The 17,964-nt window shown below is 41.8% G+C and overlaps 1 protein-coding gene across 1 annotated transcript in view; it reads left to right on the top strand.

Moving 5' to 3' along the window:
- LOC106612290 (arf-GAP with Rho-GAP domain, ANK repeat and PH domain-containing protein 3) overlaps positions 1-17,964 on the top strand; it is a 48,498-nt gene that overhangs the window by 9,881 nt on the left and 20,653 nt on the right. The window contains exons 2-9 of the mRNA XM_014213320.3: positions 8,639-9,789; positions 9,899-9,936; positions 10,905-10,987; positions 11,328-11,401; positions 11,675-11,911; positions 16,405-16,474; positions 16,590-16,710; positions 17,313-17,604. Coding sequence (XP_014068795.3) covers positions 8,720-9,789; positions 9,899-9,936; positions 10,905-10,987; positions 11,328-11,401; positions 11,675-11,911; positions 16,405-16,474; positions 16,590-16,710; positions 17,313-17,604 — 1,985 coding nt within the window. The 5' untranslated portion in view covers positions 8,639-8,719. The remainder of the gene's footprint in view (positions 1-8,638; positions 9,790-9,898; positions 9,937-10,904; positions 10,988-11,327; positions 11,402-11,674; positions 11,912-16,404; positions 16,475-16,589; positions 16,711-17,312; positions 17,605-17,964) is intronic.

Raw genomic sequence — 17,964 nt, 5'->3', positions numbered from 1 at the left:
GGTCCCACTCATCCCAAACCATCTCAATTGGGTTGAGGTTGGGTGATTGTGGCGAACAGGTCATCTGATGCAGCACTCCATCACTTTCCTTCTTGGTCAAATAGCACTTACACAGCCTGGAGGTGTGTTGGATCATTGTCCTGTTGAAAAACAAATTATAGTCCCACTAAGCGCAAACCAGATGGGATGACATATTGCTGCAGAATGCTGTGGTAGCCATGCTGGTTAAGTGTGCCTTGAATTCTAAATAAATCACCAGCAAAGCACCATCACACCACCTCCTCCGTGCTTCACTGTGGGAACCATACATGCAGAGATCATCCGTTCACCTACTCTGCATCTCACAAAGACATGGCGGTTCAAGCCAGGAATCTCACATTTGGACTCGTCAGACCAAAGGACAGATTTCCACCAGTGTAATGTCCATTGCTCGTGTTTCTTTGCCCAAGCAAGTCTCTTCTTCTTACTGGTGTCCTTTAGTAGTGGTTTCTTTTCAGCAATTTGACCATGAAGCCCTGATTCACGCAGTCTCCTCTGTACAGTTGATGTTGAGATGTGTCTGTTACTTGAACTTTTATTTGGGCTGGTAATTCTACTGAACTTATCCTCTGCAGCAGAGGTAACTCTGGGTCTTCCTTTCCTGTGGTGGTCCTCATGAGAGCCAGTTTCATCATAGCGCTTGATGGTTTTTGTGACTGCACTTGAAGAAACTTTCAACGTTCTTGAAATTATCAGATTGACTGACCTTCATGTCTTAAAGTAATGATGGACTGTCTCTTTCTCTTTGATTAGTTGAGCTGTTCTTGCCATAATATGGACTTGGTCTTTTACCAAATAGGGCCATCTTCTGTATACCACCACTACCTTGTCACAACACAACTGATTGGCTCAAACGCAATAAGAAGGAAAGAAATTCCACATTAACTTCTAACAAGGTACACCTGTTCATTGAAATGCATTCCAGGTGACTACCTCATGAAGCTGGTTGAGAGAATGTCAAGAGTGTGCAAAGCTGTCATCAAGGCAAAGGGTGGCTACTTTGAAGAATCTAAAATATTACATATTATTTTGTTTTGTTTTAACACTTTTTTGTGGTTACTGCAGGATTCCATATGTGTTATTTAATAGTTCTGATGTCTTCACTATTGTTGTACAATGTAGAAAATATATATTTTTTTAATTAAGAGAACCTTGAATGAGCAGGTGTGTCCAAACTTTTGACTGGTACTATAATTCTACAACTCTCCCCCGGCCATCACCACTTTGGCCTTGCATGGAGGGGACTAGGAAGCAGTGTTGGGGAGTAGTAAACTACCGTAATTTCCGGACTATTAAGCACACCTGAATATAAGCCGCACCCACTGAATTAAAAAAATATATATATTTTTAACATAAATAAGCCGCACATGTCTATAAGCCGCAGGTGCTTACCGGTACATTGAAACAAATGAACTTTACACAGGCTTTAACGAAACACGGCTTGTAACAAAAATAAATAGGCTTTAACGAAACACGGCTTGTAACAAAAAAGAAAAAAATTGCAGTAAACAGTAGCCTACCAAGAAAGTCATTGGTCACTATCTTCCTCCTCCTGTGCACTGAAACCGTCTCCTTCGGTGTCACAGTTGAATAGCCTCAGAATTGCTTCATCCGATATTGGATCGTTTTCATTGTCGCTCTCGTCACTTTTCATCCGGAGGCAAATCCCCCGCTGAGCCCTCTTCAACACACAGCAGTCCAGCCTTTCGAAACCCGTTGATGATAGTGGATTTTTTGGCAATGCTCCACGCTGTCAGGACCCACAAATTTGAAAGCGGGAAAAATCCATATATTAGCCGCGTCATTGTTTAAGCCACGAAGTTCAAAGCGTGGGAAAAAAGTTGGGGCTAATAGTCCGGAATTTACGGTACATGTAGTTTAACTAGTAATTAAGATTAATGTAGCAGTAGCTCGGTAGTAGTGGAACTAAATGTACATCTTGGTAGTGTATTGAGTAGGTAATTAAATTTGTTACCATGTAGTGGTGTAGTTAACTACTGGAACTACACTAGTTTTTTTGCAGAAAGAAAATGAAATATGAGTGAAGTAGGCAAGAAATTCCTCTGTTTTCCGACATCAGATCTTCCCAATTCTCACTTAAAACAGTTTTTCTGCTTAATAGGCCAAATTACACATTTTGTGAACTAGAGGTTGCCCGATTATGATTTTTCAACACCGATACCGATTATTGGAGGACCAAAAAAAGACGCTATTTATTTATTTATTTATTTATTTTTCCTTTTTTTAATCTTTTTTATTTGTGTGTGTGTGTGTGTGTGTGTGTGTGTGTGTGTGTATATATGTGTATATATGTATATATGTGTGTGTATATGTGTGTGTGTGTGTGTGTGTGTGTGTGTGCATATATATATACACACACACACACACACACACACACACACACACACACACACACACACACACACAAATAAAAAAGATTAAAAAAAGGAAAAATAAATATATATATATTTATATATATAAAAAAAAGCTGCTATTTTTATATATATATATATATATATATATATATATAATATATAAATAAATAAATAGCGGCTTTTTTTTGGTCCTCCAATAATCGGTATCGGTGTTGAAAAATCATAATCGGGCAACCTCTAGTTCACAAAATGTGTAATTTGGCCTATTAAGCAGAAAAACTGTTTTAAGTGAGAATTGGGAAGATCTGATGTCGGAAAACAGAGGAATTTCTTGCCTACTTCACTCATATATATTCTTTTAATTCAGTGGGTGCGGCTTATATTCAGGTGTGCTTAATAGTCCGGAAATTACGGTAGTTTACTATATATATATATATTTTTTTTTTTTTTTTTTTAAGTCATTTAGCAGACGCTCTTATCCAGAGCGACTTACAGTAGTGAATGCATACATTTCATACATTTAAAAAAAAAAAATGTTTTCCCATACCCCGTTTTCCCATTCCCCGTGGGAATCAAACCCACAACCCTGGCGTTGCAAACACCATGCTCTAATTGTCATGTAATCATGACAATTACAACAATACTGAATGAACAATGAACTCTTATTTTAACTTAATATAATACATCAATAAAATCAAATTAGTTTCAAATAAATAATGAACCATGTTCAATATGGTTTAAATAATGCAAAAACAAAGTGTTGGAGAAGAAAGTAAAAGTGCAATATGTGCCATGTAAAAAAAAAAAAAAAAAAAAGCTAACGTTTAAGTTCCTTGCTCAGAACATGAGAACATATCATGGTTCCTTTTTAAGATGAGTCTTCAATATTCCCAGGTAAGAAGTTGTAGTTATTATAGGACTATTTCTCTATACCATTTGTATTTCATATACCTTTTGACTATTGGATGTTCTAATAGGTACTTTAGTATTGCCAGCCTAATCTCGGGAGTTGATAGGCTTGAAGTCATAAACAGCGCAATGCTTGAAGCACAGCAAAGAGCTGCTGACAAACGCAGTCAAGTGCTGTTTGAATGAATGCTTACGAGCCTGCTGCTGCCTACCACCGCTCAGTCAGACTGCTCTATCAAATAATAGACTTAATTATAATATGATAACACACAGAAATACGAGCCTTAGGTCATTAATATGGTAAAATCCGGAAACTATAATTTCGAAAACAAAACGCTTATTCTTTCAGTGAAATACGAAACTGTTCCGTTAACTAGCGGGTGGCATCCATAAGTCTATATTCCTCTTACATTGCACAACCTTCAATGTTATGTCATAATTACGTAAAATTCTGGCAAATTAGTTCGCAACGAGCCAGGCGGCCCAAACTGTTGCATATACCCGACTCTGCGTGCAATGAACGCAAGAGAAGTGACACAATTTCCCTAGTTTAATATTGCCTGCTAACATGAATTTCTTTTAACTAAATACACAGGTTTAAGAATATATACTTCAGTGTATTGATTTTAAGAAAGGCATTGATGTTTATGGTTAGGTACGTTCGTGCAACGATTGTGCTTTTTTCGCAAATGCGCTTTTGTTAAATCATCCCCCGTTTGGCGAAGTTGGCTGTCTTTGTTATGAAGAAATAGTCTTCACACAGCTCGCAACGAGCCAGGCGGCCCAAACTGCTGCATATACCCTGACTCTGTTGCACAGAACACAAGAGAAGTGACACAATTTCCCTAGTTAAAATAAATTCATGTTAGCAGGCAATATTAACTAAATATGCAGGTTTAAAAATGTATACTTGTGTATTGATTTTAAGAAAGGCATTGATGTTTATGGTTAGGTACACATTGGTTCAACGACAGTGCTTTTTTCGCGAATGCGCTTGTTAAATCACCCGTTTGGCGAAGTAGGCTATGATTCAATGATAAATTAACAGGCACCGCATCGACTATATGCAACGCAGAACAAGCTAGATAAACAAGTAATATCATCAACCATGTGTAGTTAAGTAGTGATTATGTTAAGATTGATTATTTTTTATAAGATATGTTTAATGCTAGCTAGAACCTTACCTTGGCTCCTTGCTGCACTCGCATAACAGGTAGTCAGCCTGCCACCCAGTCTCCTCGTGGAGTGCAATGTAATCAGCCATGATCGGTGTCCAAAAATGCCGATTACCGATTTGTTATGAAAACTTGAAATCGGCCCTAATTAATCGGCCATTCCGATTAATCGGTCGACCTCTATTGTGAACATCTGACTACAGAGTGATCTGTTCTTGCAATTTGTATTCTATGACATTTTAGATAGTAAAACAATATAGTAAGTAGTTTGGATGCAGTGAACTATTTTTTTCAAAGTAACTTTAGTTATGTTTCTTTAGTGTAGCTGAACTTCTTCCAGTGTGAAGTAATTGGTAGCTTGGTAAACTAGATTTTAAGACTGGTAGGAAGTCATACAAACACCGAGGAAGACTAGACAAAACTTTTGTGTATTGTGCTGTAGGACGTGTTTACCCCTGAAAATCCCTCATTGGCCTTGTGTAGAGGGAGGAGAACACACCATTGGCCTTGTGTAGAAGGAGGAGAACACGCTCACTTCATTGCTCATCTCTGAAGACCAACATCCTGTATTTATTATGGATCCCCATTTAGTTCCTGCCAAGGCAGCAGCTACTCTTCCTGGGGTTTATTATGGATCCCCATTAGTTCCTGCCAAGGCAGCAGCTACTCTTCCTGGGGTTTATTATGGATCCCCATTTAGTTCCTGCCAAGGCAGCAGCTACTCTTCCTGGGTTCCAGCAAAATGAAGGCAGTTCATACGATTTTAAAAACATAACAATACATTCACAGATTTTACAACACACTGTGTGCCCTCTGGCCCCTACTCCACCACTACCACATATCTACAGTACAAAATCCATGTGTACATGTGTGTATGTATGCATGTGCCTATGTGTGTGTCTCTTCACAGTTCCCACTGTTCCATAAGGTGTATTTTTTTTTAAAAATCTTTTTATTTTTTATCTAATCTTACAAATTGCATCAGTTACTTGATGTGGAATAGAGTTCTATGTAGTACTGTGTGCCTCCCACAGTCTGTTATGGACTTGGGGACTGTAAAGAGACCTCTTATGGCATGTCTTGTGGGGTATGCATGGGTGTCCTAGCTGTGCGCCAGCAGCTCAAACAGACAGCTCGGTGCATTCAACACATCTCTTCCTCTGTTATGACTTGCATTCAGCAACCAAAGCAGAAATTGTGGTCTTGGTGTTACGTTGGTATGTCACACATCCCTTTTCTTTTCTTTGTTGTTGTAGTTTTAATGTGGTACAGTAGTTTCATCTGGTGAAATTGATAGATGCATCTGCTGTACGTTAATGATGCTGTCAGGTTGCCCACTTCGGTTCTAAAACAGCCGGCATTTTGCCGTTCCATCCTGGCCAGGTATTCATCAGAATGCCTTCTGTAGTGGGACGTGGGATGGGAGGGACAATATCCTCTCACCCATCTCCCGCCCTCCCTCAGTTCACACGTTATCAGTCCTCTTCATCGGCTTCCTGCCTCTCTGCGCTCAGCACCGGACCTGGGTTCAAGTACTATTTTTAAAATCATTTGAAATACTTCATCTGTGCTTTGAGATTGATTGGCTAAATGGACCAGGAAAACAGTCCCAAAACTGTAAACTCTGTCCATCTGGTTCTCGAAGCAGGCTAGAGAAAATGCTCAACGTAGTTAAAAGATTTCAAATAGTTTTTGAACCCAGGTCTGCTCTCAGCACACAACTGGAGCCCTGTGTTTCTCTGTGTGTATCAGTGGGCTGGAGGCAAAGGTTAACCTACAGAGTGGAGACAGAGGAAGAGAAGGATATGACTCAGACCCCTTTCAGCAGCTTTCCTCCCATTCCCCTGCTGCCTTCCTACAGGCTGAGGACTAGTTCCCCTTCCTTACTGTTCAAGGGTTAGATATCACCCTTTTTCACACTATTGTGTCAACCCAAGCCTGACTGTATACATAACATGGCCAGCCGAGTACAGCTCTGCTCGGCACAGCTTGGCTCAGTAGTGTGTAAAATGATACGAGTATGGCTGCCATCGGACTGTACTCTGCTTGTTCAACTAGAACTACACTTTAGATCAAAGAGTTCCTACAGTCAACTGTAGCTCTGTAGGAAGACTTTACATTCTGATCTGGTGCCCATAACTAATTGAATAAGGATCTGTCTTAATCTGTCCAAGGCCTCATTAAAATACTATTTTCTATCCTAAACTCCTATTAGAATGTGTGTGATGTCTTGTGCTGTGTGCCTCCCCCTCACGAGGCTGGCAAACTGCCCCAGTCAGCCTTGAGATTCTCTTTAGTTCTGACTGGGTTCTCAAGCTGAGTCACCCACAGGGACACCCACTCTAAACCTGGGTTCAAATCGTATTTTAAATCACTGCAAATACTTTATCTGTGCATGATTGAGTATGTTTATCGTAATAAACCAATAGAATAGTCCCATAACTGCAAACACCGCCCGTCTGGCACTCGAGGCAGGCTAGAGCAAACGGTCAAGGTATTTGAACGATTTAAAATGGTATTTGAAACCAGGTTTAACACACACACCAGCCAGGGAAAAGTAGCCATTAAAACTTAACGCATTCCAAGCTTTTTCAGGAAGTGTTTCTATCGAGGCTTTGGAAGAGCCGTGCCCACAACCCTGACATACCGCTCCCTTGCTGCAGGCTGTTGTGTCCCTGGATACTCTCTTTATTTCTCCATTCATTTGTATAACTTATTATTGAATTCATGTTGAATAAGAACACACTTGAAATGGTGCCTTGTCGTCAATTAAATGGTACACATCTTCAATAGAATTCATCAAATAATTGCAGTTTTCACATTTGTTACCTTATTCGATTTCTCTCATGTCTCTGTGTTCTGTCTATTAACCTCTTGCATGCTTCTTCCTTCACTGGTTTACTGGTGTCATATCCCCCTGCTTCTCCCTTCACTGGTTTACTGGTGTCATATCCCCCTGCTTCTCCCTTCACTGGTTTACTGGTGTCATATCCCCCTGCTTCTCCCTTCACTGGTTTACTGGTGTCATATCCCCCTGCTTCTCCCTTTACTGGTGTCATATCCCCCTGCTTCTCCCTTCACTGGGAGAAATGTGATCAATATAGCCACATGCACTCATGTATGTTAACTTCCAGCAGTGAGTGAGTGAGTGTATATATACATACATACATACTCACTCACTCACTCACTCACTCACTCACTCACTCACTCACTCACTCACTCACTCACTCACTCACTCACTGCTGGAAGTTAACATGCTATTAATAGCAGTTCAGTTAAATGTTTACTGTGTTACTCTGCATGTTACGGTTATGAACAAACTGAGTAAAAAGTCAAACGGACAACTAGAAAAAGCTCAAACCAATTTTATTCACCCACTGGGTCATACAGCTGCAAAGACAAAAGACATGGTGACACAAGCGCATGTATTTATACCCTCTACTGGGCGGAGTCAACTCCTTTACACATCTAGACAACCAATACATCTCTGTTGCTCGGTAGGAATTGAATTGGTTCCTCTCACTGGTGTAGTCACAGCCCTGCCTCTCACTGTAACCTTTGTGGGTGTGGACTGTATGTGTGGGAGAGTACTACAGTAGGAGAGACATTGTGGGGGGCCTCTCTGGCCCCCCCTCCCCAGAGGTTTCTTCTCACTTCATCTGTTGATTTGACCTCGAGACGCACTCCTCCCCAGTTCCGCAGCCGGCCTGCCTTATCAGAGACTAATAATTGCCTTTGACCTCTCTCCTCAGAAACATGGAGCAGAATATGAAGCTTCTGCTCACCGTAACTTTCCTTATTCCTAGTTCCCATCTACCCTTCATTGACCTCAACACATACATTCCTTTTACATGTAAAGTAATTCATGAGTTGTAGTATAGTAACATGAATCAGTACATTAAAAACTAGAGTCTAACAGTGTTTACAGTGTTACTCTGCATGTTATGTGTTTAGCTTTTACGGTGTTACTCTGTAAGCATTTCACTGTACCGTTTACACACACTATATCCTGTGCACGTGACAAATACACTTTCATTTGATTTATAGTAAAGGGATGTAGTGAGTTTAGTTCTCTTATCGGACCAGTAACTCAACATTAATTATATTATTATCTAGTTCTTAATAACGTGTTAATTTCAGATGGAGTGGAGTCTCCCTGTGTAGGTCCATGATGGACGTCGTCTTGACCACAGCAGCTGAAGGCCCCCTCCAAGCCCATGTATGTACGTTGTTATGGCAACAATAGATGGAAACACTGACGTTGAGATCCTGTTGGCTGCGATCCACCTGGAGCGATACCTGAAGACCTTCCGCCAGTCAGGCTTCCTCTTGGCCAGGGACCTCAGCCACCTAGACAATGGAACTCTTATCCAGCTGGGTAAAACTGCCACCGGGCACAGGAAGAGAATACTGAGGCTGGTCCAGCACATTCAGAGGGCTACCAATCAGAATCAGTTGACATCAGAGCCCTTGGAGCCCTTATTGGACCGTTGTCAGTCTGAGTCTGACATTAATTCCACACCCATCCAATCAGGCGGGCCGAGGTCTGACCAAGGGGGCGGAACCGGGGCCATTCCGTTTGAAGCGTTCCGGAATAGTTCTGTTCCTAACATTCCATCCATGTTGATGAACTCCGGGTCAGAACAGCAGCAGTACAATGGGAATGTTGTCATAAAACCGGTTCCAAAACCTAGAACGGTGTTTTACAGACACAAAACAGAACCTGCCCGGTTTCTCTCCTGTCCCATACCACCGACATCACCAGATCCCCTGGTTCTAACCCTAACCAGGAAACCATCTCAGGAATCTCTCTGTTTCACCATATTGGAAGGTTTGGCTTCAGGTGAATTGAACACTGACACAGTGATGGTGGGGCCTACCCCTAACCCTGCCCCTACCCCTACCCTGAGACACAGCCTAAGCCTGAGAGAGAGGAGGCTGAGTAACTCCTCAGACTCTGGAGGTCCCCAGCCCCCTGTTCCCCCTCGGCTGAACCGAGGTACCCCTCCAGCCATGTTTAGAGGACCTACATCCACACCACCGTCATCTGGTGGAAGGACTGAACAAAACCAGGACCAGTGCATGACAACCCCACCTCCCTCATCCTCCTATGATAACACTGGATTCCCCTCTCTGGCCACTTCCCCTCCTGGCTCCCCAATGGAGATGGTCTCCAATGAGATCTACTGTGGCTCTTCACCTGGCACGGCAGCTAGTAGTGGATGGATTCCCTGCAACGCTCCTCAAACACCACCTCGGCCAGAGATCCACACCACTCCTGAAAGAATTAGGTAGGTCAACGTTTCACTTTAATATCATATACCTATGTGGTAGAAGTATAGGCCTATGTCGAAAGAGTATTGTTTTGTGTAACTAATGTTTTGTTTTGTGTGTCTGCAGCACTTTAAGTAACAACTCTTGTGAATCGTCCCACGGAGGTAAGTGTACCCATGACTTTCTGAAAGTAACCTTACAGCTGGTTTAGTTAGACCTTATAACTGTGTACCCTTTAGTCCTATAAATTACCCTTGACCTGTTTTTAAATCAAGGTCATTCAAGAAATTGTTAACACTTTGCATCGCTCAAACTTTACTTTTCGCTTACACTTTAGCATCCAGTTTAAATTCTTTATAGCTGGTTGAAAAAGAGCATGGTGGTGTCCAATAGAGGTGCTGGTTTAGATATAACTGTCAAGGCGTCCCTGTAGAGGATGGAAATGACCAATAGGAGACAGGGATACAAGTCACACTTTTATGGCCACACACAAGACCGGCACACACACACACACACACACACACACACACACACACTGCAAACAGGAAGTGGACTAGGTGGAAGAGCTTTAGTGGTTTTGTTGGTCAGTGGTGCCCTAACGTGTGTTGGGAGAGTCCAGGGCTGCAGGACAAATGGTCTGTGGGTTGTGACCCAGCTGTTGATGTGCCTGACAGAGGTTTATGCTCCTTACTCTGCCACTGCTTGCTGAAAACTGAGCCCGCACTAGGCTGAACTGTGCTTTTATACTTGTTCCAGTCCCATCTGCCTATTGGACAAATGTCCTGAGGAGATGCATGTAGGCAGGGTCAAAGGTGGTGAATGGGCGGTCAAATGTCCCAATCAGAGGTCACTGTGTGTAGCATGTAATTGGAGCGCTCCAGAGGTGTAAACAGAGGAGCCTGTAAACAATGGGGACCAATCCCCCGCCTCTGCAGGGTCAGGCAGAGTTGGGGGGCAGGTAGGCTACTTGTTTCCAGAGTTACAGAGGGGTGTGAGTTAGTGTTCAGGAGAGGGACTGTACTGGTTTTCTACACTACACTGTTTCTATACTATAAGCATGTATGAACTTTTTTATTTATTTATAGTATCTTATAACAAAGCTTATAATATGTCATTTCTTCCTCCACCGCAGTCCCCATGGAGGACCCAGAGGAGGAGATCAGTCCCTACTGTGAAACGGTCTTCCAGACCAGACAACCGCTGCAGCACTCTGAGGTGAGACTGGGACTCTTGAGGATGCGTACCAAATGGCACCCTATTCCCTATGTAGTGCACTACTTTAGACCAGAACCCTATAGGCTTTCCAGGAAACATCAAATGGTGTCTGAAATGGCACTATGGGCCCTAGTAGTGCACTATATAGAGAATAGGGTGTCGTATAGAGAATAGGGTGCCGTATAGAGAATAGGGTGCTGAATAGTGTGCAATATAGAGAATAGGGGGCCATTTGGGACCTGGGTCTGTTATTAGAACCCATCCGAGTTGTGTTAGTGTTTGTGGTCACTTTGGCTCTCCTGACATTGATGTATATGTTATCCATGTTGTTTTCTCAAAGGCGGAAAGGACCAGATGTGAAGGAAAGACAGGAATGACAAGAGCGGTGGAAGAGAAACATGGAGAGGATCATGGGTAAGATTATTGTGTCTAGAGGAGTGGATAATGCTACTGGCTTGCCAATTAAACATCTTCTCACACAACTCTGACTACAGCCATAGAGAGAAAATAGTCTGCTGTAGATTTAAAATGTTATTTGTGCTCCATCTTTTCAATCCAATGTTGGTACCTGCTACCTGCTGCCTGCTACCTGCTGCCTGCTACCTACGCTAGAGAAACCTAAAGCGGCTGGAGTCAAGATTATTACAAATGCATCAATCAGTTACAGAGACTGTTTTTACACTGCAGGACACCCAAACTCTCCTGGGCCAAACGTCTGTCCCACGCCCTCCACAGTGAGTCCCAGGGCTACAGCACAGTAGGAGAGGCAGCACCACCCCCTCTCTGCCTCTCCTTACCCCCCAACCTGTATCCCTCGGAGCCGGATGAGGACCAGACGATATCCCCCTACGCCAGCTACACCTCTCTCTCTGAGCAGACTGAACCCATCATCTGTGGCTGGCTGGATAAGCTATCACCACAAGGGTATGCCTGGTCCTGGTCCTCCTTGCCTCCCTCTGTCTTCTCCTCCCTTCTGAGGAACTGTCTCTGCCTCGTGCCTGTCCTCTCAAACCGGTGTGTCTCTCGCTTCTTCTTCCCCACTGTGTTTCTCCAATCTTCTTGTGTGTCTTGCTAAATGCTAAAAAGTTAATATGCAGTAACTTCAGAAAGTATTCACAACTGACATTCCCTTAAAAAAAAAAAATCATCACTGAGCACATTTCTGGTCTGCTGAGCACAAACTTGAACGTTATGAAACTTCTGTGCAACTTCCTGCGCACGTTTACTGTGAACACTGAGGCTGTACCCGCTTTAAGTTAGTTTTAAGTGGTCAAGTAGGCTACTGTGGCTATTTGATTCTAATGTAGGCCTACCAGAGTGACCTACCATCAAAAACAATGGAGAAAATGCATCCCATAACATTTTAACATGGAAATAGCTGTTCTATCATTCAGACTACAGGCGCAGCCAATGTGTGGTGTTTGATGTTGGCCTACATTCCATGAGACTTTTGAAATAAACATGCAGCGCTTGACATTAACCTGTTTATTCACTGGTCCTTCAGACAAGGAGGTGACTGAACATGTTAACTAATGGGGATAACTCTAGAAAGTTGAATGAAGTTTAATCTCGTGTTTCTCTCTGCAGGGCTGATATTTCTTCTGCACGGCAGTCCCAGTTTAGAGGGAAAGTTGCTCACACGCCTTTACATTTTTACACATTTTGTTGTGTTAAAGCCTGAATTTAAAATATATTTAAATTGAGATGTGTCACTGGCCTACACACAATACCTCATTGTGTCAAAGTGGAATTATATTTTTTGAAATGTTTACTAGTTAATTCAAAATGAAAAGCTGAAATGTCTTGAGTCAATAAGTATTCAACCCCTTTGTTATGGCAAGCCTAAATAAATTCAGGAGTGAAAATGTGCTTAACAAGTGACATAATAAGTTGCATGGACTCACTCTGTGTGCAATAATAGTGATTAACTTGATTTTTGAATGACTACCTCATCTCTGTACCCCACACATACAATTATCTGTAAGGTCCCTCAGTTGAGCGATGAATTTCAAACACAAATTCAACCAAAAAGACCAGGGAGGTTTTCCAATGCCTCGTTAAGAAGGGCACCTATTGGTAGATGGCTCAAAATAGAAAATATATCCCTTTTGAGCATGGTGAAGTTATTAATTACACTTTGGATGATGTATCAATACACCCAGTCACTACAAAAGATACAGGCGTACTTCCTAACTCAGTTACCGGAGAGGAAGGAAACTGCTCAAGGGATTTCACCATGAGGCCAAAGGTGACATTTACAGAGTTTAATGGCTGTGATAGGAGAAAACTGAGGATGGATCAACAACATTGTACTCCACAATACTAACCTAATTGACAGAGTGAAAGGAAGGAATCCTTTAAAGAATACAAATATTCCAAAACATGCATCCTGTTTGCAATAAGGCACTTAAAGTTCATTTTTGTTACACATTTTTACTTATGTCCTGAATACAAAGCGTTATGTTTGGGGCAAATCCCACACCAACAACACATCACTGAGTACCACTCTTCATATTTTCAAGCATAGTGGTGGCTGCATTACGTTATGGGTATGCTTGCACGGCAAGGACTAGGGAGTTTTTCAGGATGAATAAAGAAACAGAATAGAGCTAAGCACAGGCAAAATCCTAGATCCAAACCTGGTTGTCTGCTTTCCACCAGACACTGGGAGACAAATTCACCTTTCAGCAAGACAATAACCTAAAACACAAGGCCAAATATACACTGGCATTGTTTACCAATACAACATTGAATGTTGTGGCCTAGTTACAGTTTTGACTTAAATCGTCTTGAAAATCTATGGCAAGACTTGAAAATGTCTGTCTAGCAATGATCAACAATCAGCTTGACAGAGATTGAAGAATTTAAAAAAGAATAGTGTGCAAATAGTGTACAATCGAGGTGTGCAAAGATCTTACATGCCGAACACACAGCTCATGTCAAGTGGCGAGCGGTGCACAATACATTTACACATACATGTTATTAAATCATTACATCCACACTGCTCGCCCGCGTCAACGAGCGTCTGCATAGCCAGGTGTTAAAATAGAACTTGGTTCTATTTGTGATGCTTGACGCACTGCAAGTACCATTTCTCCAACATCCTCATTGGTTTTTAGGAGCATATACCCACGTGGGTGATTGACAGATGAACTGAGGTACACTCTCCATTCCAGTTGGTAGTTGTAATGCACCTTTAATGTTGGTTGCCAACCGGCATATAAAGTCCGAAGAAGAAGCCTGAAGGAGGAGAGATTACTAGAAACTAACAAGGTTTACCTTTTTATCTGTGGATTAATTGTCGGAAGTAGAGGACCTTGTGCATTTCAGGTGAAATAACAAACCAATGTTTTATATTCCAGGACAAATTAGCTAGCAACAGTAAGCTAGCTATCTAAATTGGCATGAATGTTTAATGCTTTTTGACCTGTCCCCAAATCAATATAGTTGGTTCAGAGTTTGTTTTGATATTTCAACCTGCATGTCCTGATCGCATTTGGTGTGGGTGGACAATATCAGCATGTTACCCAGAAAGACTCACAGCTGTAATCACTGGCAAGGGTGCTTCTACAAAGTATTGACACAACGGTGTGACTACTTTCTGAAAGCACTCTCTGCTTCGTGTCTTTTTTTTCTTCCTTTTCCCATTGTGTTTCTGGCTAAATGATAAACAGTTAATATCGCTTGAAACTGAGCTCTGCTTATTATTTTATAACTACAGTTGAAGTCGGAAGTTTACATACACTTAGGTTGGAGTCATTAAAACTCGTTTTTGAACCACTCCACAAATTTCTTGTTAAAGAAAACTGTAGCTTTGGCAAGTCGGTTAGGGCATCTACTTTGTGCGTGACACAAGTAATTTTTCCAACAATTGTTTACAGACAGATTATTTCACTTATCATTCACTGTATCACAATTCCGGGGGGTCAGAAGTTTAAATACACTAAGTTTACTGGGCCTTTAAACAGCTTGGAAAATTCCAGAAAATGATGTCATGGCTTTAGAAGCTTCTGATAGGCTAATTTACATCATTTGAGTCAATTGGAGGTGTACCTGTGGATTTATTTCAAGGCCTACCTTCAAACTCAGTGCCTCTTTGCTTGACAAAATGGGGAAAATCAAAAGAAATCAGCCAAGACCTCAGAAAAAAATTGTAGACCTCCACAAGTCTGGTTCAGCAATTTCCAAACGCCTGAAGGTACCACGTTCATCTGTATAAACAATCGTACGCAAGTATAAACACCATGGGACCACGCAGCCGATCATAACACTCAGGAAGGAGACGCGTTCTGTCTCCTAGAGATGAACGTACTTTGGTGCGAAAAGTGCAAATCAATCCCAGAGCAACAGCAAATGACCTTGTGAAGATGCTGGAGGAAACGGGCACAAAAGTATCTATATCCACAGTAAAACGAGTCCTATATGGACATAACCTGAAAGGCCGTTCAGCAAGGAGAAGCCACTGCTCCAAAACCGCCATAAAAAAGCCAGACTACGGTTTGCAACTGCACATGGGGACAAAGATCGTACTTTTTGAGACATGTCCTCTGGTCTGATGAAACAAAAATAGAACTGTTTGGCCATAATGACCATTGTTATGTTTGGAGGAAAAGGGGGAGGCTTGCAAGCCGAAGAACACCATCCCAACCGTGAAGCACGGGGGTGGCAGCATCATGTTGTGAGGGTGCTTTGCTGCAGGAGGGACTGGTGCACTTCACAAAATGGATGGCATCATGAGGAGGAAAATTATGTGGATATATTGAAGCAACATCTCAAGGCATCAGTCAGGAAGCTAAAGCTTGGTCGCAAATGGGTCTTCTAAATGGACAATGACCCCAAGCATACTTCCAAAGTTGTGGCAAAATGGCTTAAGGACAACAAAGTCAATTTATTTATCACAAAGCCCTGACCTCAATCCTATAGAACATTTGTGGGCTGAACTGAAAAAGCATGTGCGAGCAAGGAGGCCTACAAACCTGACTCAGTTACACCAGCTCTGTCAGGAGGAATGGGCCAAAATTCACCCAATTTATTGTGGGAAGCTTGTGGAAGGCTACCTGAAACGTTAAACAATTTAAAGGCAATGCTACCAAATACGAATTGAGTGTATGTAAACTTCTGACCCACTGGGAATGTGATGAAAGAAACAAAAGATGAAATAAATAATTCTCTACTGTTATTCTGACATTTCACATTCTTAAAATAAAGTGGTTATCCTAACTGACCTAAGACAGGAAATGTTAACTAGGATTAAATGTCAGGAATTGTGAAACTGAGTTTAAATGTATTTGGCTAAGGTGTATGTAAACTTCCGACTTCAACTGTGTGTGTATATATATATATATAATTTTTTTTATGTATTATATATTTTTTAAAGCAGTGGTATGACACTGATCATTTTGTATTTGGCATTCTAGGAACTATGTATTCCAGAAACGCTATGTGAAGTTTGATGGCAAAAATCTGCTGTACTTCGGCAGTGAAAAGGTAGGCCTTTTTTCCTGAATGATGGACTGTAATCACATTGAGATAATCAGCATTGTTCATTACAATATTTGTCTCTTTACCAATATTTCTCCCTCTTTATACTATTCTCTCCAAGGATCCGTACTCTAAAGGAGTGATTCCTCTGGCTGCGATACAGATGGCCCGCATGGCCAAAGACAATAAATTTGAGATAGTGACAAGTCACAGGACGTTTGTCTTCCGGGCTGATAACGAAGGTAAACAAAGCACTTAACAACAAACAATTAAAATCTCACACACAGGCAACTACAGAAATTAGTTGTCCCAATTTCCCATCGTGGATTTTAAAGCATTGGATAGATGTTATTAAATCCAAGTGTCCAAGTGCGTACTTTAGGAGAAGCGTGAAGGATTGGGACGCAGCTATAGAGGAGTCCTCAAGGCATACAAGCAGAAAACAACTTATGTGACAACCTCTGTTGGACGAAGGTTGACCCAATAACCTTCTTTTCTCTCTGGAGACTCAAATGACCCAAACGAGCAAAATAGCCTCTGTCATAATCTCATAGTAAAAACATCTTATTTACGACTTTATTTTAGCCTACTGATTCCTCTGGTATTTATCTATTAGGAAATGATTTGGTATCGAAAGACACTTTCTGGTACAATTGGTAACTGACTGGTACAAAAGGATGCTTGGTTTGAATCCAAACGACACAAACAATAAATTCACATTGTTATTGTGTAATTACCATTTTTACCATATAATTTCATAGTAAATACCTGGTATTTTCTGTACCATTTTAAGTACAAAAAAATGGTAATGCCAACCGATATCTTTCTACCTGTCCCCTCTCAGTGCAGAGACATCAGTGGTGCAGTACCCTACAGGGGAGGGTGAAGGAACAGCTTGTGTTTGGGCGCCCTCGCTTCGGTCCTGGCAGCCACTGTCAGAGGAGTGGTCCTCTGGAGCTCAAAGGGACCAAGTCAAAAGTCTACGTGGCCATCAACACAGAGCAGGTCTGGCTGTACAAGACTGAACAGTGTTTTAGGAATGGGATTGGAATCACGCTGATCGAGGCCAGAGGAGCTACGATCAGAGACGGCAAAGGAAAAAGCTTTGACCTCATCACTCCTTACAAAACATTCAGGTTAGTTGTTTACTGACATGGGAATAACACTTGTATACCTTTCTCTAGTTTTGGCAACAAATACATTCTGTTCATCATCACTCGGGGCTCCCGAGTGGTGCAGCGTTCTAAGGTACTGCATCTCAGTGCAAGAGGCGTCACTACAGTCCCTGGTTCGAATCCAGGCTGAATCACGTCCGCCAGTGAGTCCCATAGGGCGGCGCACAATTGGCCCAGCATCGTCCGGGTTTGGCTGGTGTAGGACGTCATAGTTAAAAACAAATTCTTATTTACAGACTTGCCTAGTTAAATAAACTTCCTACGCTGTTGTTTTTGAATCCCTGAAAACAGAGACAATTGTGTTTGATTGATTTGAGCCAG

Source organism: Salmo salar, chromosome 09, assembly GCF_965601325.2.
Source record: "Salmo salar chromosome 09, fSalSal1, whole genome shotgun sequence".
NCBI lineage: Eukaryota > Metazoa > Chordata > Actinopteri > Salmoniformes > Salmonidae > Salmo > Salmo salar.
This window is presented reverse-complemented; position numbering and strand designations above follow the sequence as displayed.